The sequence below is a fragment of the Sander lucioperca genome, chromosome 22, assembly GCF_008315115.2.
Source record: "Sander lucioperca isolate FBNREF2018 chromosome 22, SLUC_FBN_1.2, whole genome shotgun sequence".
Taxonomy (NCBI): domain Eukaryota; kingdom Metazoa; phylum Chordata; class Actinopteri; order Perciformes; family Percidae; genus Sander; species Sander lucioperca.
In genome coordinates, this window is record NC_050194.1 from 7,808,437 (window position 1) to 7,834,310 (window position 25,874).

Below are 25,874 nucleotides of genomic sequence, written 5' to 3' on the forward strand. Positions count from 1 at the left end.
CTGGTGCAGTCCTTGGAGAGGATGTGTGCAATGATTCCAGCCAGTTCGAGGATGTATAAAGTTATATGAACACGTAGACAGCTACCGGCCATCTACTTGTACCGCGCCTTTCACAGAGCGAGCGCCCGGTGTTTGCCTTCTGATTCAGAACTGAGTGCCTCCACGCCGTAGTAGCCTACGTTACCGACTCTGGCTTTGCCTATGGCCAATCGGTGATGCCCACACTTGTTACTCGAGACCGCTAGTTACGTTTCTCTGACAGAGACTATGGTAGTTACTAAGCAACCGAGATGCATCTTCAACCGCGCGAAAAATTAAAATCAATATGACCGTACATGGCCGAAATAGGTAAAAGTGATTGTATTTTCTTTGCCTTTTGTGTAATGTATATAAAAACAATTTTAAATTAAAATGCAGACTCTTTTAGGAAAAGTCAGGCAGCAGCAGGATTGTATTTTTTTATTTAGCAAAGTTATTACACATATAAATTTCAAAACGGTCAAAATGACCGTCATGGCCATTCTAGTGTTAAGGTAGAACGAGCACCGGAAGTATCCCGGAAATTAAACGTCATCGATAAAGACTAGGTGTTACTCAACAGCAAACGTTATTGTGCTTTCAAAGACCAAAAGTATTTCAGACACCTTCAGCAATCCCGGAAGTGGAACCTTGTGAATAAAGGCTACCCCTAATAACAACACCTCATTTTTGTGGATGACATGAAGACACAACAGCCGAAAGACAGCAAGACGCAATCATACAAAGTGGCACTAGCTACCAAGGAAGCACAATCAAATAAACCCTCAAATAAGTGTGGGGCTCAAATGTTATTTCATTTTCAAAATGACTAAATTTAAATGACTAACTTTATCACATTGTATTTTGTATACTAAGTCCAATTAATGTCTTCTTTTGTTTGACACTTGATATCAGGGTAAACGATGTAATGTACCGACGTTTTTTGGCCTGAGACTTTGTGGTGACAGGAGGCTGAAGGCATCAGGTTGGGGGGGGGGGTTGCTTTTTTTCTTGGCTTTTATGGGATCTCAATGAATCAAACAGGGCCCTGACACAAGCTACATCAGTCCCCGGGACACTTTGGATATCGAATGACATCGCACCTAATAAACCTGCCAGTCGGTTGCCACCAAAAAAAAACTCTTATCCACTACCTTCACCCAATAATATGCGGCCCATTTGCCAAAAGCCTCTCTGGACTTGTGTATCTCAGATATCAAGTGATCAGATTGCGCCATTGTCTGGAAAGGGCCTGAGGATATTGCGTTGCGCCGTTTGTCAAAATAAACTTCTTTTATAGATGTCTTTGAATTATTTTGGCTTCTTTTGACAGTTTAACTCAAAGCTCGGAAAGGAGAATTTGATATGAACTGTGTACACCCTGTGTTAGAGCAATAAGCCTTTTGGCCAAACACATGAAGATGTCATGGCAGGTAGAGCTGACATATAAAGCCGGCATGCGGCCTTGGGTGTTACCACGCATCTGGTTTTATGAGGGTGACATCATTTTCTTGGTCAGGTGGAGTCTTACAGCAATGTGCTAGAAACACTGACATGCATGTAAGCACATAAACAATTTGAGAGTGCTGCTTTGAGTGCATATTTGTAGTGTCTGCTGAATTGTTCTGTTGAGTTTATGTGTTTAAAGGATAGTTCGGATTTTTAAATTGGTGTTGTATGAGGTAGTTTTGAAAAGAATGATAGTGTTTTATAAGTGGGATGTATGAGGTAATTTCACCGAAATTCTCTCCATCTGTTGAATAAGTAACCAAGTTTGACTCAATCCCTGTCTCTTTTAGCTTTCTTTTTGTTGTTCGATCAATTCTTTTCTTTTTCCCTTTACTGATCCTGCCCGGTATCAGCCATAACTACACGATATAATATCAAAAATTAAATTCTCTGAAGAAAAATCTCCTGCTTTGAAAATGTAAACAGTCTTTTCCGGTCTTTGTGCCCTAAATTGTTTCGTCTTACTTTCCAAGGAATTAGACCAGGTGACCTGCAATACCGATAACTAACTGGAAATAGCCAATCTTCTTGCTTCTTGCTTCTTTTCCTTATGAAGTGTCAGTTTGAAAAAGCAGGCATGAGTACCGGCACAGGAGCTAAGCAACGTACTGCTGTGGAAGGGGGCCGCAGCTAAATGTATTTTAGCCACCCGTAAACTTTCAATTAGTGTGCGAGCACTCAACCATATTGGCTGTCAATTGAAAAGTATGCACTGAAAGCAGCTGAAGTGTTCAGTGAGGTGTACTGAAAGTGCTGAAAATAGATGTTAAAATGGGAGTCGAGACCAAAAACAGCCCTGCTTTAAAATAATGAAAAAATGCCTGGGACTTGATTAGCGGAGGATTTTTCTTTCGGGTACCAACAAAACAATGAAACACTGTACGATCCAGAAAGTTGAGTTTGAGTAACAGATCCATGAGTGTGAAGGTTTATTTGACGCCAACACACTCCACAGTGGTTTGTAATATTATGAGGATGCATTTGACTGCTCTGGAAAGTTATTCCAGAGGCATTCATGTCATCTTTTTGCAATGATAGCGTGTTACATTGTAATCTACCTAAAATGCTGGCACGTATTTGGTTGGCCAACGCAGCATCTTGCTGGATGACTTTGTAATGCATTCAGGAAAAAGTTGAGCCTGGTTGAACAATTTAGCTAGCCTAGAAATCTAGACGCACCCTGGCGCCAGCAAATGTAATTTGCAGCCAGGGTCGTCTAGCAACTCTCCGTTGGCTTGCGAGCTGGAAAAAACTAATTCTGGTCAGGCCAATCACATCGCGTATAGAGTCGGTGGGCGGGCTTAACATAATGATGGCAGAGTTGCAACGGTTCCGCGTGAATTCCCTGCTACTTGAAAACAAAGAAGATGGCTGCTGCTGCTGGCGAACAGCGGTCTTTCAAATCGGCTTTAGCCGCGACTCTGGAAGACTTGGAGTTAAGCACTGAAGTCATTCTTAAAAAGGGAAGATGTGTTCGGAGTTTTGCCGACCGGATACGGCAAAAGTTTAATCTATCAACTAGCGTTGCTCTGGTTGGCTATGAGTGCAGAGGGAATTTGAAAGACAACCGTTTATCCCGCCCCTCGGATTGAGCCCTGCCAATGGTGAGTTCCCAGACCCAACATCTTGATGTGGGTCTGGCTTGTCAGTCTACAGTTTTGCCAAACATCTCTTTTTTTTTTTTTTTTTTTTGTCCAAAGCAATTTGTGTTGGGTCCGAACGAAGCCTAGGCACCGATATGAGCCTACATGTACTAAAAAAGAGTTAAGTTGTCCGTTGAAGTGATAAAGTATAAGATAATCTGTTATTAATGTTTTAATACATATGTAAACCAACAGCCAGACTGGGGCTGTGCAATTAATAAAAAAAAAATTATACAATTTTGGCTCCTAAGGATCACAAAAACAGTGTAATCGAGAACAACTATTATTTTGCACATTTTATTTCCTTTTTGCGAGTCAATTCTTATTTTGTGTTGTGTTCTGAATGAAACAAAAAGTTTAAAAGTTCACAGTTCAAGGTGTTTTCACTTTAACTGTTTCACTGTTTAAGTTCAATACCTAAAACATCTTTAATCAAAATCTTGATTGCAATATTGATCGAAATAACTGTGATGATGATTTTTTTTTTTTTCATAATCGAGCAGCCCTAAGCCAGACACAAGTTCACTGTGATTATATCAAACTATTTACCTTCTGGGTAAATCACCTAAAGGCTGGACAATCAAGCAAAGGGTAAGAAGAGAAGGTTCCTCAAGCATGTTCATCATATAATAACGAATAATAGTTAAAAACAGAAACATGGTTATTACATTATGTAGGCTAGTTTGCTTCTCTTAGGTCCAAAATCACATTCAGTCAGACTAAAAACCCAAAAAGTAAATACATGTACACACATACGGCACATATTCACATATTCATATCCAGACACAACACAGCTCAGAAGGCTATTTGACCTGTAGATTGTTTTTGACCCACGGACGAGCGAAAACGCCCACAACACCCTCTGCTCCTCTCAGCATCTACATTTATGCTAATCTCTCAAACAGCATTCTAAACTTCTGCCTGCCAGTCCTTCAACACCAAGGGCCTTTTCAAAACTAAAAGGTTCATCTTTTTGTTACATTGTACACATTTGATCCGGTTAGTCTTGGTTTCACACTGCCGTTATGCAAGAACACTATAGAACAATACATGACATAACTACGTCCTGTCTTCATTACATAATGTGAGCTGCTCTCCCGATACCTGGAATTGATCGGTTTGTGGACGGGCATCCCTGTCCTCTCCTATCCTCTCTCTGGTGTCTGGTGAATTTTTTCTGACTGCTGCTCTCCCCATGCTGCCGCGGCTCTTTTTTGTTTTGCTGCGTTGTTGAGAAGCAGGACATGGGAACTTTACTTGGGTTTTGAGGAGCTGCAGCATTTATTCAGAGACAAACTGAAATCTCCACTGTACATTTACTACCGCTTAACAAGTAAACTGCTGATATATTCTATATTATATATATATATATGCTCTGATAGCCGACAGCTGTCGTACGTGAGAGAGAGTGACGGTGAGTGTGTTCAGAGCACACTTAGCACTGAGCTATTCCTTAAAGGAGCTTCCCCGGTCTTATAACACAAAGATAGCCTGCTAGAATTTCCTAGCCTAGAAATCTAGACGCACCCTAGCAGCAGCAAATGTAATCTGCTGCTGGCGAACAGCGGTCTTTCGAATCGGCTTTGACCGCGACTCTGGAAGACTTGGAGTTAAGCTTTTCTTTCAGAGAATAACAGAGAACGGCACTGAAGTCATTCTTAAAAAAGGAAGATGTGTTCGGAGTTTTGCCGACCGGATACAGCAAAAGTTTAATCTATCAACAAGCTCCGCTACCTTCTTCGTTGCTCTGGTTGGTTTGTAGCGCTATCCTATTGCGTGCGGGGGGGGAATTTGAAAGACAACTGTTTATCCCGCCCCTCGGATTGAGCCCTGTCAATGGTGAGTTCCCAGACCCAACATCTTGATGTGGGTCTGGCTTGTCAGGCTAAGAATTTCCTGTATTCGGTTCGGAAGCCCGAACCATCAGAAGAAATGCTTTCACACTAGAAATGAACAGGACCATGGTTCAGTTTCATCCGGACCGAGACTACCTCTTTTGGTCGGACCAAATTTCGGCTATTTGGTCCGGACTGCAGTCCGGGGTAAGTTTCACACCTGTAATTTCGGTTCAGAGCAAACTAAAAAGTCTGAAAGTCTGGACCAAACGAGGTAGATGGGAAAGCACCCTAAATCCCCAATCACAGCACAATCTCACTGGTGATGCATCAGAGGGGAAACATTTTTAATTAGACATGATGGACAAAAGGGCAAAGACAGACATGAAGGGTTTTCCCGTCCAACAATTACTGAATCATATGCTTGTCTACCACCCTTTTGTCGAATGGCTCAGGGGAATAATCCCTCTCTTTCCATCTAGTCGAGCATGTTTTTGGGTATAACATCTTGACAAGTCCTTGGGCATGTGCACCATCTGAGCCGCACAAGTCTGTAACTGTAAGTGCCAAATCAGCATACACAAGAAGACATGAATACAACATTTTTACTGGCATACAAGCCACCGAAATGTAATAGTGCGACCGACTCCATAAGTCTGTCGATGTGGACGAAGACCTGTGCAAATATACTGACGTGCCAAGACCCCAGTATAGCAGTGAAGGCATGTGTAGTCTTTGGACACTCCTTGATAACAATCTGAAATGTATCCCTCCTTCTATGTGCAAAATAACGTACCCACAGCAGACTCAGCTTACTAGTGCGTTTAATGAGCTTTTATTTCAAGTTGCATGAAATAAAATCTATGGGAATACGAACACATCTGTCTCTGAATTATTGAGCAAATATTTTGAAATCAAACAGCTTTAGCGCTGTCAAACATGGCACGTCCAATGAAGCACTGGCCTGAGATGGGTGTTAGAGTGTGAAACTGAACGGGAGACTCGGCAGCGGGCTTGACAGCGCTGACTACGCACCAGTCGTCCAACCGTTCGGGTTGAATTTAGCTGAACACGGGCTGTTTAAATTGGCCTCGAGGTTGATGTGTGATCACAGGAAGCTGGGTCATGCCAAATTGTGACTTTGCCTTTATGACGCTAAAACCATCTCACACAATAAATTCAGAGAGATGTATATTAACGGCAATGTGGGAGTGAATGTATATCTGTCCTTTCCATGGGGATTAAAAGTAGATCATTGTAAATAGATAGTGACCCCATAAACCGGTTCCTGTGCCATGTTTCAGTCTGCTTCCTCCATCTCTCTAAGGTAAAGTCTAATGTAAATCTATAGGCCCAGGGAGAGAAAGGGGGGGCAGAGGGGGTCAGATATAAATCAATAGGCTCAGTACTTCCACTCAGCGTGCATACCCACGTGAGAACAACCGTTGAAGGTATAAGACTGACTGACTGACTGACTGACTGACTGACTGACTGGGAGAGAGAATCTGATTGTTTTGCAAGTCCAGTATTAGTCTGAGCACATTTGCTCTCTTGCCGAGTTAGATGAGAAGATTGATATTACTCTCATGTTCACATGCTGCATACTGCAAGAGGGTGAGGGTTATTTTGTCCATCAACCAAAGACCTCTTTCTCTCCTCTCTGCTTGCCTTCTGACAGGCTCATATTAGATAAGACCCGCCTTCTTGAAGTCTGGCGACTAATCAAAGTAACAACATGCGACTGTGATATTACCGTTTAAATACACTCCCGATAAAGTATAAATCTGACTTTTTCATGGTTCAATCGAAGTATGTTTTCAACTGCAGCATCTTCTTCACCTCATTCGGCTGTGCCACGCTGGAATAGAGTGCTGCAGGCATAAGTCCTGAAACCTGTAAACGAGTTAGCATTGTTGCACTTCCGGTTCCCTTGTCTTAAAGTCAGTGGCTTTCCTGAAATAAGGTTTGTGGTGAACACAAGCTTAAGAGATTTTCACGGTTTTTTTTTACTCTGAAAATGGCAATAATTTGAATCATGCAATAAGGCAGACCTGCTTGGTTCTTTCGGTAAATGATTGTAAAGAGTTACAAAAAATATGTTCATTTACTATCTAAAGGGGACGTTTTGGGTCCGATTGGTGTAAATTGCTGTGGACAAAGTACACATGGTGAAACACTGGTAAGAGTGAATTCCGTTTGACCAAGTATCCAGCTACAACATGACATCATGACTTTGCGTTTAAACATAAATACATCAGTATATACAGCATACATAGTATACAGCGGACTGCAGTCTGCAACGTCACAGCGTAAACATACATGCCACTTTCTAAAGCCACATGGCTGTGTATGTTGTGCATGTTATCGCAAGGCTACGTGTTATCGCGAGGTCTAAAGCCACGGGGCGTGTTATTGCGAGGCTGCGTGTTATCGCGAGGCTACGGTTGGGTTTAGGAAACGTCACACGCTGGTTGGGTTTAGGAAAAGAAGAACGGGGTTGGGTTTAGGAAAAGAAACGTCACACGCGGGACACGAAGGAAACGTGACACGCGGGACACGATCCCCGCTCTCCTGGGTGAAAGTCCTGTGTTTTACCCATCCACCACCCCAACCAACCTCTCCACGCGGATTTTCGCCCTTTCATACTACTCGCTAAGGTAATTTAAGTCAATGGAGGCCAAACGGCGTTGATAAACACGCTAAAAAGCGAGTATGCGTCTTGATAACACGCCAATAATGGCATAAGTATTGGCGTGTCATACATACGCCACTTCATGAGATCAGTCTGCCAGCTAATTCAAATAGCCCACGTTAACTGTATTGTGTGAACCAATAACTTCATTCGATATTCAATGTGGCGTTTTCTTTTATCGGTGTGCAAATGTTGCACCAAAACAAGATCCTTCCCGAGACCGTTCAGCAGAGCCACAGTAGCTGTGTCCGGAGCTTAGCGCCGCCTAAGACGATTGCGATTAGTTTAAAGAAATGCAAAAAGCCCAGAGCGGTTTTTCCTCCTAGCCCAGAATGTATCTGTGGTGTACAGAGAAAGGTATGGCAATGCAAGACTAAAAGGTTAAATAACACTTGATCATCATTTCTCACAAGTTAATATGTACGACTGTAAGCGTGTTCTTCTAGATGTCTCTGCATATATAGAATGGGTATTATTAACACAAGTGAGGGCAGTCTCAAGAGAGTCTTGGCACCAACGTTCTTCTGAATTTTAATGTCCATATTCATCTTCAGATACAGTAGCATTTTTAGGCTGACACTGCTCCCCTATGAGAGGCTGCAGACATCCTGCTCTGAAAGACAATCCTTGGGTTTCAAATTTACATTTAACGCATTTAGCCGATGCTTTTTAATCTGAGCGATTTATAATGAAGGAAATATGTATGTCTACAATAACAATTCTAATGTGCACAGAGCCTTTTTGTGTGTATGTGAACCCTCTGAAACTGGGTTTGTACCATCTAAGAACACTAAAGCTCTCCATTGAGATGCGTGGGTTGACTTCCAAAATGCATGATGGAAGTTCACAATGTTAACCCTCCACTGGGAGCCTGTTTTGTAAATTTCTTCTGGCTCTGTAGGTAAAATGATTCGTGGATGTATGTATAGGTTACATGCTGACCTTTAGCCTCTGCGCACAAAGACAGACAAAAGACACTTTCAGGACAGGAGGGAGGAGGACCTCGTTCAGACCAAACTCCTCTCATTTCAAGCAGCATTTTCACTCTGTTTGTAATAGATATCTTTACAAACACACACACACACACACACACACACACTCAACGCGACTTCTCAAGAAGGTCAAATTGGCCATGCAACCAACACATTTAAGTTGTTCCGTGGACGCCTGAGCACACGTCTTCTGGCTATTCGAGTAAACACCTTCCACCGCAAGTGTTTACGTAGCGCCGAGATTCACTGAAGGACACCTACACAGGTCCGCTGTTCTCCCTAACGATTAAACACAGGGGGAAATGTTTGCTTGGACACGCCAAATATTTGTTCATCGGGCTTTACCTACCACTAAGCTCTTAAAATATGCAGTAATTGATACTATAGCAGAGGAGGTCCTAACCTTTTATATATATGAAGGAGCCTCAAATAGATGCAAATTGATGTGCATTAAATCATGTTTGTTTGCTGTTAGGTTTGGTACAAATTGAATCATGACTGTGTACAATTAATCAGGTGAGACAGCGATCACATCGGGCACATTTGGTTCTAAATATGTGGGGGTCAGAAAGTTCATAATAGTTGTAGTGAGGCTCTTTAAATTTACACGTGGTGTTGGGATGGTCTCTTTGCATGGAAGGTCTTTGTGGCTAAACCTGGAGATTAGGTGAAAACCAGACATCTCTGGCAAAAAATGATACCCAAAGCTGTCTCTTTGCAAAGTAAATGCAATACTTTTGCTGAATAGCTGCCACTGTGGCCAAAAGTAACAATTATTACTGTTCAACACAGTGTAGCAGTAGAAAGATGTACAGAAAAGTCAGGGAAATGACATTACCAATGCCATTACACAGCAGTATCCATCTAAAGTTTGTTAACATGAGGTAATAATAGCCACCGTATTCTACAGCTCATACCAGATCAAGCAAACGCCCCGAGTATATTTCATTTCATCGTCATTTTTTTTTTTTTTTTCAAAAGTTATTGCCTCTTGATGATGATCACTCTATAGGCTATGTTCAGACTGCAGGCAAAGGTGGCCCAAATCAGATTTCTTTGGGGGGTCATGTGACCAGGTCAGACTTCTTAAGAAATAGTGTGAACACTCAAATCTTGCACAGATCTGATTTTTTTTTCAAATCAGATTTAGACCACTTCCATATGTGGTCCTGAATCAGACCCAGGTCTGATTTTTTTCAATGCGGCCGCAGTGTGAACAACCAAGGCGGATTTGATGCGACTTTTACGTCAATCTACATCGACATTTGTCACAATTATGCGCCGGCGGGAGTTAGCCCTAGACACAGACAGTGAAATTTAAAACTTGACTAGGCCTACAAAATGGAGAACAGTGATGGAGCAAGTCAATGGAGGGAGAGGGAGGTGTTAGACCTAATTAGTGTAGGGGGGTGATACTTCAGTTCAATCTAAACTAGAAGGATTATACTGTAACCGCTCCGTTTTTGAAAAAAATAGCGAACGAAATGGAAGAACGGGGACACAGGAGAACGTGGCTGCAGTGTCAAAGGAACGGTTAGCACCTGCTCATTAATGTTACGGCTGCCATCACGCAAACATTTTGAAATAAAAGCGAAAATGCTTCCTTCCTCCATAACCTCCCTAACTTTAGTGCAACAGCGTGCTGCGTCTGATGTCATTGTTATTGTTCTTTTGCGCATGCGGGACAGCTCGAAACTGCAAAGAGTTCACGCTGGAATTTGATATAGGCCACATTTTAAAAGGTAATGTGAACAGCCAAATAAAAAAATCAGATCTGAGCAAAAAAAAATCCAAATTAAGCATTAAGACTTGTGGTGTGAACGTAGCCTCTATGGTGCAACATATTTGCTCAATGGTGCAATGTGGCTGTCAGGTGAAATATAGGTATTTTATTTTCTTCAGGCGTTTGGACTTTTATCTGGCCACAACTTGGATGTCTTCGCAATTTATTCTGACAGAGCTACTGCTCATTTTGTGGGGAACCCTCTTCCCAACCAAGCGACTACCATTAGAGCAATACAACTGGCAGATACTAGTTTTCACAACAAATTTTGAAAATTTTGAACACGGTGCGCAAAGCATTATGGGAAACGGTTGACCTTTTGTGCTGCATCTTTAGAACGGAAGGGGCTAGAGCGATGAAACTTTGACCTACCCCCCCATTTTCAACGATGGGCTTTCCTACGGTACCACCCACTCGTCGCTACGACATTTCGGTTCCGAGCTACATCGCTTCTTCTTCGCGTCTTAAAAAGTGTGAAAATTTTTCACAACTTTTTAAATACTGATGCTTGGTCAGTGGCCCTTAGCATCAGATACACACACACACACACACACACACACACACACACACACACACACACACACACACACACACACACACACACACACACACAGACACACACACACACACACAATGTGGAGAGATCTTCAAAATGTTTATGGAGTTTTCGTCCCCCATGATGGTTTTAGCCAACCTGATCAGAATATAATTATGATAGAGACACTGAATGCTTGTGATATTTTTTGGCAAAAAAATGATCTAATAAACTTGAATAAACAAAAACTAAATGTTGGATATTAGCATATTCAGTACACAGCTATCAGCATCGAGTGGGTTTCTTGCCTTAGCGTACATATTTAACCCCACTTATGACCTCACTCTGCAACCTTTTGTCCTCATATTCTGGCATTTCATGATCACTGGGGAACCGTTGCACAATATTCAGAAATAAAAAATAAAATGCATATTTACTGAAATGTATCAGCCTAATTAATCCCTTAGGAACACAACCACAATGTTTCGTCTGTGTTTTGCAAGCTTGCCTAATCATGCAGACGGAGCGTTCAGCTCTAATCAAGGGCCTAAAATGTTTAATGTTGTGCAAAAAAGCGAGCTTAGCAGAGACGGCACAATCAAAAAGCAGGATTGTGAATATTAAGATTCCCATGACTGTTGAAAGGAAACATTACAGCACTTCTTGCTCGTGACGCGTGCGGCATCGCGGTCTGAGAACCGTGACGCAAACTCACACGGTCTGCAACTTAAACCCCGACGACTCTGTGCACTGTCGCCGAGCATTTTCCTTTCTCTTCACCGCTGAGAATGAGACGGAATTATTTGGAACGCGTCGCGAGTGCTGATGAGTTTACATGCGGGCCGGCATGTTTACTTCGACATAATTTCCCTCGTTGTCTAAATCCTTGTGTTGTTGGCAAACCACTCGGACAAATTAGCTTTGACGGATCTAGGAACACTGCCTTCCTGCATTCCTGTGCGTTGCTTCTAAACAGAGAATGTGTGCATGTGTGTGTGTGTGCGTGTGTGTGTGTGTGTGTGTGTGTGTGTGTGTGTGTGTGTGTGTGTGTGTGTGTGTGTGTGTGTGTGTGTGCAGTGGTGGAAGAAGTACTCAGATCCTTTACCTAAGTAAACAGAGTTTTAAAAAAGTATTAAAAGCAAAAGTACTCAATGCAGAAAAAAACCTCACAGTTTAGAAACTTGAAACGAAAAAAGGGTCGAAAGCGTCAAAAAAAGTTTCAAAGAAAGTTTCAAAAGCATTAAAAAAGCGTCAAAAAACATTTCTGTGTTAAATCGGCTCTTCATTTCAGCTGGACTTGTAGGCCTGTATTATAAAAAAAAAAACATTGTATTTTATAAAGTACATGTGTTTTGTGTGTGTGTGTGTGTGTGTGTGTGTGTGTGTGTGTGTGAGAAAGAGAGAGGAAACTAAAGAGAGCGAGAGAACACTGAGAGGTACAGAGCCTTGCTGGGTATGGACCCAGGTTGTCCATCATGGTCGGACCGAATATAGAAGTGGTCACTCCTGACAGCGCTACAATCTTAGATTTTCCAGTCTATTTGAGATGAAGAGGGATCACAGGGGGGGGGTGTTAGCCTGCTTGGTAGCTAATGGTGGCAAAAACCAAGAGTTATCAGCACTGAAAGACTCATCCATCTTCTTGCCACTCCAGCGGTGAAAAGCAAACACGTGGGAACAAGACGCCCATACAGCATCCAAGCTCTCACTCGCTTGGCCAAACACCTCGAACAGAAGATAACAAGACGCTTAAGAGGCTGGGGAGGGCTGGGAGTTACCCACAGGGCTGAAATGTAAATAAATCCTGATGGTTGGATAAAAACAGCTTGAAGCAGAGATGCACTAGCCATATTTGGTCATATAATGTCATATTTTATGCAACAAATAGTTCTAAAGATGTGTCACAGTGTACTTCGCAGATTTGCATTTGCATCAAGGATCTACGGTGCACTGATCTTTCTTTGTATCATCAGTTCTCTTATTTGTTCAAGAGGATACAAAAACAGTACAATGTAGCTTCTTGTTGTACAATTCACTACATTTTACATACACTTTTTTTTTCTTCAATACATTTACCTGCCAGCTGTAGTTATTTAGTTTATTTAGATCAAGATTAAAAAAAATACATGACATGTGGTGCATTGTTTTGATAAAAATTGTTGGGTATAGTTTTAGATATAACTAAAACTACCCAATATATATATATATATATATATATATATATATATATATATATATATATATATATATATATATATATAGAGTAGTTCGAAAAAGCTCCACCTTGACCAGCTACAACATTAACATGTTAATGCGCCAGTAATAATCAATATGGATATAGTAATATAACACTCAGAGTATTTTAACAAATCAATCAAAGTATTATTACTATTATTTAAAGGTCCCATATCATGCTCCTTTTCAGGTTCATTATATATATATTATTATTTTTTATTTTATTTTATTTATTTATTTATTTTTTCTTTTTCTAGAATGTTTACATGCTTTAAGGTTAAAAAAAGACAATTCTTCTCATACTGTCAGTCTGAATATACCTGTATTCACCCTCTGTCTGACATGTCCATTTTAGCGCCTGTCTCTTTAAGCCACCCCTCCCAAAAAAGCTCAGTCTGCTCTGATTGATCAGTGTTTTCAGCATCTGCACTGCCATTGCAGCCGGGGAATGACTGTAACAGCACTGTACCAGCACTTTCTGCCTACAGTATATATAGCACAGTGACATCACAACCGTACGGAAGTCCTGACGACTCGTTTAAAGACAGTTTCTGAATACGGGCTGTGTGCATTTCTCTGTGGATTAGGCATTTTGATACCTCACATCACAGTATTTATATAGCACCTCGGCCTGCTTTATAATAAGCAAAAGACATGGAAATCTCACTTTTTAATAATGTTCCTTCCATTCCTGTCACTTTGTGTAAAAATCTTATGTTACGAATGGGAAGGATTAGTACACAATTCCACAACATCACAGGCCATTCACGGGTTAACTACAGTAGGTTTTGTTGGAATATTATGAATTTAACATTGAAAAGCCACTGTTATTTTTTTTGTTAACACATTTACTTTTAAGGTATGTTTGCCAAATCCCCGAGGCATCAATCATGATTAATGTGAAGTGATAATATTTATTTGCCCTGTAATTATACTGTACTTTAAGAGATCGTATTAAAATATATTTTCTTTTATTCAATAAGTCATTTAACAGGCCCGCGGGGTGAATGATGGCCTCCAGAGAGAAAGAAGGTCATTCTATAGCTGCAGTTCACTGCCTGAGCTTGTACAGTCCCTCCACACTTTCCAGCCACACAGACAGATCCTCTCATCGAGGAACGTGTCATTTCTGGACACCGGCTGCCCCATATCAGGACCCGTAGCAACCATTTCGATTGACGGTGATCATTTAATCCCCGTCTTTCAGCCGAGCGGACCACCAGGGAGGCATGCAGACGCCCACACCGATGTGCATCGGAGTATTTGAGCAACAAGGTTTAAGAGCTATAACCATGATGTATTCCATCAGGGATTGTTCTAATGGTTCTCCACAGCGTGGGAGGATTTGTAGGTTCAACGCATTGTATTGTGCTGACCCAAAGTTGGTGCTTTTGGCACCAAGCCTGATAAAGCAGCATGTATTTTATAGGTTACCATATGCAGACCATTTGAATATGGGTTAAATGAAGAGTTTTGTAAAAGCAAGGCATAGAAAAATAAAAATTACATTATTCTATAAGTAATTTAAAAGTACAGTAAAATAATTGTCTTAGTTTCATAGAGAGATGTCAATTCATTTGGTAACACTTTACTTGAAGGTATCTACATAAGAGTGACATGACACTGTCATGAACACATGACACAGTCATGACACCTGAACCCTAACCCTAACTTGACAAAAAAAAGAATGACACTTACTAGCGTTATGTCATAAACGTTCATGACTTCTTTATAATGTTTATGACACATTCATGACAGCGTCATGTCACTCTTATGTAGATACCTTCAAGTAAAGTGTAACCATTTATTTTTGCTATTGCCAACTGATAAAAAAGAATAAAGTTTCACACTACTTTTTGAAAACTTCTCCTCTTAGTATTCTAAATTAGGGCTGGGTTAAAATAACCAATTCTCTGGGTGCCCGGATAGCTCAGTTGGTAGAGCGGACGCCCATATATAGAGGTTTACTCCTCGACACAGCGGGCCCGGGTTCGACTCCGACCTGCGGCCCTTTGCTGCATGTCATTCCCCTTCTCTCTCCCCCTTCATGTCTTTAGCTGTCCTGTCAAAATAAAGGCCGAAAATGCCCAAAACATAATCTTAAAAAAAAAAAAAAAATTCTCCAATTAAAAATCGATCTTTTTTTTGAGTGATCTGACATTGATTAATAAAATCCCCAAAAAAAATCAATCTTTTAATGTATCCTTTTTCACCATGGATGTATAAGTAAAAAGTACTTCAAACTAAGTTGTTTGTTGTGGTTCAATTCTTGATGTAAACATTACAAAATATTTGAGGGTTGCTTCTTGTTTGTACAATTTACAGCATAAGCTCTCTGAGAATCACTTTCATAACCAAGCAAAATTGGTAATGTAACTGAAATTCCCCTAAACTAACTGATATTGAATGGGAAATGCAATCGAATCGGGACCTTGTGAATCGGAATCGAATCAATTCGGGAAATCAATGGCAATACCCAGCCCTATTCTTAAACGCCATCCTGTACCTACAACCCATATTTCTAAATTGTTAAAAAAATTACAAATAAAAGGGTTGAAACAACCGAATAGCTCCAGCAAACAATCCTCCTTAGTATTCAGCCTCTCCACCATCGCTGGAAAATTCAATGTCCCTAAGCTTTATTCATAAACTGTAAGCTGATATCATCTGAGGTCAGGTTTCTTTCTAAAACAGGCATTTCCCCGGTGCCATTGTTGGCGCTATATTTAGCAGCAGAGGGAGGACACACGTGCCACTCATGAAGGGACATACAGGGCCTCTGTTTCACGAGCCACGGTCACAACTGGCCAGTGTGCTGCTGCTGCACAGAGGACTCTGTGTCCCGCTGACACCATTTCCATACAGGACAGCAGGTCACCGACACGTACGCCGAACCACTGGGGAACTCCTGCCCATGGCTGGTACAAATACACAGGATCCAGTGGATTGTTTTTTTTTTCAGACTTCAGTAGGGTTAGGTACCGAAACCCTAGGTTCCTACACAACCGGTAGGAATCGGACCGGATTAGAACGCAAATTTCGGTTCCTCATTTCGGTTCCACTTAATGTGTCGACTGAAATATTTTCCCTATGTCACTCCGAAACGGACGTAAAAATATCACACTTTCTCTGTAGTCTACTGTTAGCTAGCTACCGTAAATGTAGGTTACTTTTAAATGGCCATATTTTCCCTCTGGGATCACCAAACGGACGTAAAAGCAGGACATGCCATAAGTCAGGAGAGGTGTGTATCTTGCCAGAGAAGGCAAATATGGTAATTTTTCTGCAAAAGAACTGCTAAAGTTTAAAGCTGGTTTAGTTAGCATACCAACTCAAAATGTATTGTGCTGTTACTTGTTAATAGTGTAACTGTTATTTATTGTTAAATTATTGTAGTTGTGTGTTAGGTGACTTAGGTTTACTTATTATATATTTAAGTACTTTATAACGTTAATATATTGTTAAATTTAAATCATTTTCAACCAAAAAAAAATTATAAAAGAGCCTTTCTGTGATGTCATTTTTCAGTTTTTCGAGAATCGGTTTAGGAATCGGAATCATTTTAAAAGTTCGGCATCGGAATCATAAAAATCCAAACGATACCCAACCCTAGACTTCAGATTATGTAACAGAAATTGTAAAGGTGCAACAAGTCTCTCTTTTACCACAAAATGACCCTGATACTGCAGCATTTGGTTGATACTGCAGCACAAAACCTGCGGACCTGAGCAAAACCTCTGCATCCAATGTAATCCCAGTACCAATGCCAAGCTTCCATTAATATTTCAGTGGATAGTATTTGTATATGCCACATTTCCAAAGATAAATGGGTCTTTGATTAAATAAATCAGGGGTGCCAAACTCATTTTAGTTCATGGGCCACATACAGCCCAATATGATTTGAGTGTGACGTGAAAGAGCAGATCTTGCTCTTTCTTCATTACCACCTCTGAGGTGCCCTTAAGGAAAAAACCCTTAACTTGGTGCAGGGTTAAGGGCCTACAGATAGGACTGAGGTGCTACTGGGCAGCTTCCAGGTGTGCGAGATGTGTGGGTTTGAACATGTTGTTCCTGGAAATAAGAGAACTTCCCTGGATGGAAAATAGTCTTGAAATCCCAAAAATATATGCATTCGTTAAATCACTTTAGTGCATGCATAGTGTACTCGTCATGCTGTTTTTCCTTTGCTTCCTAATTCTAAATCGTTTGCAACACTGGTGATGTTTTTTTTTATATTCAAAATAATTCATTTTCAAGACTTCACTCTTCAGATCGGTAACCATTTAAGTCTGGCAGACAAAAACTTACTCTATAACTAAATAGAGACTTATATTTAATACGAGTCGCCTGGATACAGACAACCATGCTAATAGCTACATGATTAATATGGTATATTTTCAGTACGGGGAGGTGTTTCCGTGAAAAGCCACGAGGCCTTAAAATGTTACAACCTAGTTTTTAGTAGCTTACACCAATTTTCCAGCCATGTCTGCAGTCTAAAAGTGGTTCTGCGACTCTCATACACACCTCTGAAATAGTGGTTGTGCCGTAAAAATGTCCCCTTATCTTTCCTGTGTGTGTAAATCCTGGCTTGTCTAATCCAAGCAATGTAACCCATATAAAGAATGGCTGTGGTGAGACAGGAAGGATAAGTGGGGGGTGGGGGGGGGAGAGAGAAGGAAAACAAGAGGGAGGTGAAATCCCATCATAGGAAAGAAGAAAATCAAGTGAAAACAGAAAATTAAGTGCATACTTTGCCATTTTATATAAATATCAAGAAACATGTGCCTGGGCTGCTCTCAATGTATTTTGGAAGTGAGGTAAGTTTTTAGCTTTTGGCAGGTTCTGTTCTGATTTGTTAAATGAGTTTAGCAACTTTAGCATTGGATTCAAACTCACTGCACTCAGCTTTAACAGCTTTAAGTAATACAATATGAGACAAAGCAACAGCCAACTCGGCCTTTGACGCAGCATTTCTACCGAATAAATATAAACCAAGGAAACGAAAGACTTCAAATGGCATTTGGTGTTGCTAAGAAGCGTATTCATGCTAAGTATGGAATATGGGAGTCAAAGAATGGAAACAAGGGTCAGGAAAACAGGTAAAGGGAGGCAGGTACCAAATCACTCATCTTAAGTACGTACAAATGGAGGGATGAAAGATATATGGCCTTTACCTTCCATAGACGATGTTGAGGTTAGTGTCGATGATGGTGATGGCGGCGGACGGCTACGGTGATGCTGACGTCCTGCTCCCTCGGGTGTCCTTCAGATGCCAGGACAGGAAAATGGTGGGCTGACTTTTCAGCAACTGGAGCGCCCCTGCCTATGACATCAGAAGTGAGAGCATTCGTTTTTACTCATCGCCTCAGGTGCATTTTCTCCGGCCACTCACTCCCCCCCCCCTCTGCTGACCACACTTTGTTGTATCCACGGTACGTTTTCCACTTGGTTTGATGTGTGGTCACTTGTGCATTAGTGCTGTAGACAATGCTCTTTTGATTCTTACATCAGACTGTAACACGCGTCTTGTATTTCTTGTATCAGGTCATTTGCCAGATGTAACTGAGAATGGTGGAAGTGGTGAAATGTTAACAGTATTTTAGACTGATTTCTAGATGAGTGACTAAATAGGAACTTTAAATAAAAAAAAAAAACAACACCTTAAAGGTCCCATATTATCCTCATTTTCAGGTTCAATGCTTGTATATTGGGTTTCTACTAGAACATGTTTACATGCTTTAATGTTCAAAAAACACATTATGTTTCTCATACAGTCTGTCTGAATATTTCGGTATTCACCCTTTGTCGGAAACGCTCCGTTGTAGCGCCCGTTTCTTTAAGTCCCCCTAAAAAAAAAGCCAAGTCTGCTCTGAATGTGCTTCCCGGTCTTCCGCATTTGCCTTCTGAGTCTCTGCACCATCATTGCAGCCGGGGAATGAGTGTAACGGCACTGTAGCAGGACTTTCTACCTTTAAATTGTATTGTTGTGACATCACAACCCTACGGAAGACCTGACGGCTCTATGTTCCCATGTTTTTGTGTTCAAGTGACTAATGGACAATTAACACCAGTGTTTTGAAATTGGGCCAGTATTGAGTGATAGCCCTGCAGCCGACAGCCGCATAACCTGGCTGAAGCTAGTTGTGCTAGCTAGGGCTGTGGTAATCGAGTCTGGTCTCGGGTTTTTTTAAGTCTTGCACTTGTCTTGTTCTCTTTCCTTGTTGGACTCTATTAAAAGGTGCTGTAGGTAGGATTGTGAAGATCCAGGACTTAGCCAAAAAATTTGAACATCGATAACTTCTCAGTCCCTCCCCCCTTTCCGCTAAAGCCCAAAATGGTCTCCTAAGCCCCTCCCCCCACAATGGAGAATGAATGTGTGTGCATGAGCAGTGATTGGCACGCAGTTAAGACATCCCCCCCCCCGGCCCTGATTGGTGCATCTGAACAGGGAGCGGTGGATTTTTGCAAATCACACTACAGGTGGTTAAATTACCTGCTTCATGTAGTTCTACTGGAACATAGGGATAGGATATTTAGCAAATATGAGAGAAAGTTAGTTTTATAAGTCTTACCTACTGCACCTTTAAGAATTAAGAATAATTAGGTCGTTCCTGGCTGCTGATTCAAGATCAGTTGTACAGAACCTGTAGCTGAATGCATTGATTAGTTTGATGTTAGAAGATAGATTATTCTTGTGTACATTCATCCTAACTACCTAATCACTATATGAGCATTGGAAAGACAATAATGCTGATCTTGGAGCAGGACTTGATCTGCTCCGGACTCGGTCTTGACTTGGTCGTAACTGCCTTTGGATTTGGTCTTGACCTCAACTGGATCTGCTCTTGGACTTGACTACAACCCCGTGTGCTAGCATACAACTACAAATGCTACCATCGGGTCTGCAGTGACAAATGCAATTCCCCTTTAATGCAGCGACATACCAGGAACATGTAGCAGAGCCTTCTGTGTGACTGCAGCGATGACACGGTACTGCTCCTGACCCTCAGGGTAAAAAGGCAGACACCCAACCCACATTTGTTTCCACTGAGGCCTCTGCTTTAAAGTTAGTGCCAGTTAGAAATCCAGACTATACTTCTAAGTAAGGAGGGGGGGGCTGAGATAAAGAGTAGAGGGAGAGCTGGCGTATAGTAATGTACATCATATTTTAGTTTGCATAGCTTCAAAAGAATGAAAAAAACCTTGACTTGCTTTGACTGAAGGTTTTTGTGTGATGCACATATAGGTGCCACATGCCATCGTGAGCACAAGAGATGGCATTTCACTGCAATCCTGATGGAAATGTCCCCTAATATAGTCCCAATAGCCGATGATGAGCAACTTGAACACAGGAGGCGGTGTCTCCCTCCAGTGCACAATGCCAATATGTCAAATAGATACAAAACCTATATAAAGTGATGACAGGACAATAAAAACAGCTAACTCAGCCCTAACATTTCAGTACATGTGTCCTTACTTTTGTGTCTGTTTACAAAATTCCGAGTGGATACTGATGCTTACAATAGTCTTAACTTGTGTTGTCGTCCTTTTATTTTCATGTGTGTCTTTGTTTTTAAATGGACCTTGAGTCTAACAATAAAGAAATAACTGACAGAAGATACGTCTCACTCATAACCATCGCAATACTGGATTTCATCCACACCAGTGACTCAGACACCACACATCTGAAACCTACCAGTCTGCCATCTGTATCTCACCTGAAGTACACCGCAGCTGACAGTTGCACATCAAAAACTGTCACGGCAGAGATTGTCTCGCCAAACGCAGATTTAACTAATAAGATAAGAAATGGCTTAAAAAATGGAGAGGAAAAAAAAAATGGAAAAAAAAAAAAAACGTGACACATAAACCGTTTTACACTGGACAGATCTGTGCTATTTCCTGCTTCTCTATCGGAAAGACAGAGGCAACATCACGCGTGACAAACGTATTATATCACAAGCCATCTTCAAATATATTTACCCTGCATGCCTTTCCTGCAGATGCTCTGCAGACAACTTTTGTGTGTTTTACACTTGAGCCTATGTATGCTGAGATAGAAAAACAAATTTTCAGCTGACGACGTACGAGAGTAAGTGCTGATGGCTGAAAAGGCAGGACTGGTTGACTTTTCCCCGGTTTGTCTTGTGGACCTCGGATAACACCAGCAGTATTTTCACACATATGCAGCGAAAAGCAGAATCCTCCACAGAGCCCTACACAAGCACACACACACACACACACACACACACACACACACACACACACGTTTTGTACAGTCAATTTATTTTGTTTCTGAACTGAGGTGAAATGCAAAATGCTGAGTGACAGCTGGCAGTCAGTCACCTTGGATATATTATGCCAATGGATGTATTATGTAACAAAGTATTTTACAATTGCTGCATCCACTATTTTGGAAGCATACTTGAACATGCAGCAATAACAATTTCAAACAACCAACAAATAAGATAATGATGAATAATGACTACAGTGTTGTCCAAAAGCCACTTCACACTGTGCTTCCAACTTTGAGTGCTAACCTGGCGCGACAGGCTGAGCTTCATTTTCATCAACTCCCTATTTTCTCTTTGAGTCATCATGTTCTAACATTATTCTTGGAGAGCTGCTATGATGCAAGTATCTTGTTCGCTCCAGATAAAACAAAGACTTTGGCCCGTCCCTCTCCTTCCTCCCGGCTCTCGCTGTCTGAAACTGAACTCCCTCCATCCCCGATTGTATCGTGTTCAGCCAGTCCTCTCCCTCTCCTCTCTTTCACTTCTTGGCACACGGTTCAGCGCATGAGGTCCTGGCCTGGGAGGCCTCAGGTTGTAGTAATGACACTGTTGTCACTACACTGCCCTCTCAAGGCAGACGCAGCCCGTATCAGGTTTCATACCATGGTCCATTAGGCTGGTGACTCATCAGCAATACGCTGACGGTTTTCCCCTCTGCTCATAACTACAACATCTGGGGAACCCGTGGCCAAAGGGCAAGAGGACAAGAGCAGCACCCCTTGAGTGTGTGCGGTGCTAACCCGACCGCCATCTACCTTGGGTATTACGCCGACTGTGGATAAGCACCTCAGGGTTTCCCTCAGATCAGTTGTTTAGCTCCGTGGCAAGAGTGTTTTTTGACGAGAGCCCGGCTCGGGCCAGTTACAGACTGATGGCAGCATTACGGTCGGGCCCTATAGTTTTTGCGATAACAGAATCATGGGACGGAATCATGAAATTGAGAATAAAAAAAAAAAGAAGCTATAATACAGATTCCATAGGGTCCAACATTCAGTGAATGCTAAAAGCTAACTGGAGATTTGACTAGATAAAGGTTTCCAACTGAGCCGTCCCACTGTAAATGTAGTTTAAAAAACGTCTTAAAAATACTTTAGAAAATAATTCCCAGTGGCTTAGGCCTGGAGGGGAGCAACTTAGGCCCGGTGGACCACCAGGCTTGCAATACACTGGGGGAAACCCTGTACCTCAACCCCACTTGACAATATCCGAACTATCCTTTTTAAAGCTGTTGCCAAACACATAACCCTAGTTTTCCGGAGCCTATTAACACCTTGGCTCCAACGCAACAGATGTTCCAATCCTAAACAGGTATTTTTCTAACATTACTGATTCTACTATGATCTTATTATAAAAGAGAGCAGTTAGCTAATGACATGGCCCTTGCCTTTGGAAAGTAACACTTACTCTACTTAGCCAGGCATGATGACGTTAGAGCAAATAAACACAGTTTAATCCATTCCTCACACTTTTGTGCTTGTGTATTTGGTTTTGGAGTGTACTGAAGAAAAGGCAACACAACCTAAACTCTTCCTCGAGGCCCATGCTCACTGCTTCAGTGGATATTTAAATCCAAAGCTTGACAGACCTACTGGGCCTAGTCATGGTTAAGCTATGATTCGACGATTGCGGTTCAGGGGTGTGATGGCCGAAGCCACATATGGCAACAGCCAGCAATGATTATATAGTACACAACTTCACCCCATTGATTTATTTTGTAGTCAGCCACACCCCAAACAATTTGTGCACCAAAAGGTACACATTACACCGTTTATTTGATTTGTAATCTATATATTTATCTGCTTTCAGCCTTAAACTGTTTAAATGAAGTCCACGCATTTTTACATTTTAGGGTTAAATGATCATTTTTGTGTTATATAATCATTATGTTTTGTCTTGTTACCATGCTGGTTGGGAGGTTCTTCCTGGTGAAGAAAAGGCATGGCCAAGGGTTGAGAACTGTTAAATCATGTGACCTGCCAATTGAGCCATACCATGTGCTGCCACATTGGAGGGGGGTTTTAGGTTTAGCTTGGTTTTGTATTAATTCTTTATGTCCATCTTGGTTTCCCCCTTGTGTGTCCTTTGGTTTGGCCAATCCGGTTATTTGTCCCCTTGTGTCCCATTCAGTTAAGTCAGTTTGTTTCACATCCTGTTTTGTTGTTGCTATGTTGAGTATACTTATATTTTGTTGACCTCTTTTATAGGCCTAGATATTCAGTTCTTGGTTTATATCGTTTTGTATTGTTTGGGTAAGTAAAGATTCCTCTTTTTCAATCTAAACTCCTATTCTTCTCATTGCCTTACTGCTTTGGTCTCTGACAGGCAGGGTTAAGGAAAAGGTTGATTGCTTTAATAAATTCATACAAATCTCTATTAACCAGAATAACTCACCTCCCATAATTCTTTAAGGGTATAAACTAGTGATGGCGAGATGAAGCTTCATGAAGCATTGAAGCGTTCCAGCAAAGTGGTCTGCAAAAGGGTTCATTTTTTCATTAATTTGCTCACAATACCACCTGTTGTTCAAAGAGTGTAAAACAGACAGATATATTACAGATGACATATGTGATCTGTGATACACTGTATCAGAGATTTTGTGCCAGTAAGTGCTTAGAAATAACGATGAAGTCCACGTAATCCATTTATATCAATATAGTGTGTATTTTCTGGTGGTATAATAAAAATATCATAACTGTATAATAAACGGATTGCCTTGAGAGGAATGGGGCTATCAAACGTGTGTAAATCAATCCTTTTGGCCATAATATAATAGTAGGAGGGGCAATATTAGTAGACTATTCTAAAACTGGAAAGTGGCATGGGTTTTACCAGGCAGAGGACAGTGAATGTGCTCTTGTAGATCATGGATGTATAATAAAAAGGTGTAGATTCTAACCACTTCACAAACCAGTCACGAGGTACGGCCGGGCAGCGAGTCTTCGGATGTCATCAATGACGGCATTTTGTCTAAAACAATACAGACCTCAATACGCGCTTCGCGGAAAACTTCCGGGATTTCTCAACACACGCTTCGAAGCCTTGGCAGGGAGCGTAACATCACTACTATTAACTACAAACAATCCCGCCCCAGACCAACATTAACCAATCAGCAGAGAACTATTTAGCTATATCCAAGAGACGACATCCAAAAATCTTGTGTGCCAGAAGGCAAGGTCGACACAAAACACACGGTGATGAATTGTGATCAAAAGACAACAAGAGGCAGTGGGAGTATAACTCAAGCTCGGTGGGATCGCACGCGTGGGGATCTTCTATAACTCATGCAGGGCTGCGGCTCTCTGTTGCCAGTAACTGTCACAGTGGCTTAGGGTTTTGGCTGAGTGGTCCAACAAGCAGCTCGGAGCAGGAACATCCTGGAGAGAACAAAGACTTTTCGACATGAGCTGTGGCCTAATGGGCGGGGAGTCAAGACCGTAGCTGGAGAGCTGCTTGTTTGAGGCCACGTTGGAAAAATGTCTATGGGGGAAGTGAAAGTGACGTACTCTGACCTCGAGCATCTCTAAGCTGGGTAAATGACGACAAAACAGACAAAGCAACATATGTTATTGATTAGCACTTCAAACGGCTTTCTACTGAACGACAGAATTAAGGATCAAGAAAAATATGTTTTCACAGCTTGGGGATGCAAATGATCTCATAGCTTCTCTTGTCAGTAAGGAGATGCCTGTCATGGTTTTAAACAAGCAAGGCCAATACAGCATCGTTGCAGGGGAGTGCACAACTTAGCAAATAAAACTGTGGCTGAACCTTATTAGTAGGCTACATGAGTTGAAAACTGGACTTAACTACAGCTTAAAATGCTTTCTTTCTTTTAGGAATATATGTCTCTTTAATGCCAACCAATGTATAGTCCCAATGGCCAGAAATGGTGTGCTGTTGAACTTTATGTTAAATTGTATGTACTGTAATGGTGTTTGAATTCCCTGTGATTTCCCTGTGTCTTTAGGTCAATGGAGTGGGATGATTTGATTGACTGTTGAATAATTAGGCCCCAGCTCCCAGCTGTAGTGACTCTGCCCTTGTATGTATATCACTGAATTAAACCTGACTATTTCAAACGCTCTGAAGAACACGCCAGCGTTGATTTATTGTGAGCCTATAATAAAACAGGTGAAATGACAGTATTTTGTCCTCATTAACTTGGTAACTTGAGATGTGCTACCCGTTCTCTACTTTTTGTGGTGCAGTTTATATGAAAATGTTTGCTGCGCAGTCAGTAAATGGCATGGTTGCACAATTTGATTGTAATGTATAACTTTTGGCATTGCATGGAACTCATCCTGCTCCAAACTTAGCAGGCACACGTGTGTAGCC

The 25,874-nt window shown here is 41.4% G+C and overlaps 1 protein-coding gene across 1 annotated transcript in view; it reads right to left on the bottom strand.

Annotated features, from left to right (window-relative positions):
* Positions 1-23,618, bottom strand: part of LOC116046871 (bone morphogenetic protein 2-like) — a 267,629-nt gene extending 244,011 nt beyond the window's left edge. The window contains exons 1-2 of the mRNA XM_035997195.1: positions 23,440-23,618; positions 18,420-18,568 (exon numbers count right to left, since the gene is read on the bottom strand). Coding sequence (XP_035853088.1) covers positions 18,420-18,426 — 7 coding nt within the window. The 5' untranslated portion in view covers positions 18,427-18,568; positions 23,440-23,618. The remainder of the gene's footprint in view (positions 1-18,419; positions 18,569-23,439) is intronic.
* Positions 23,619-25,874: the final 2,256 nt, after the last annotated feature.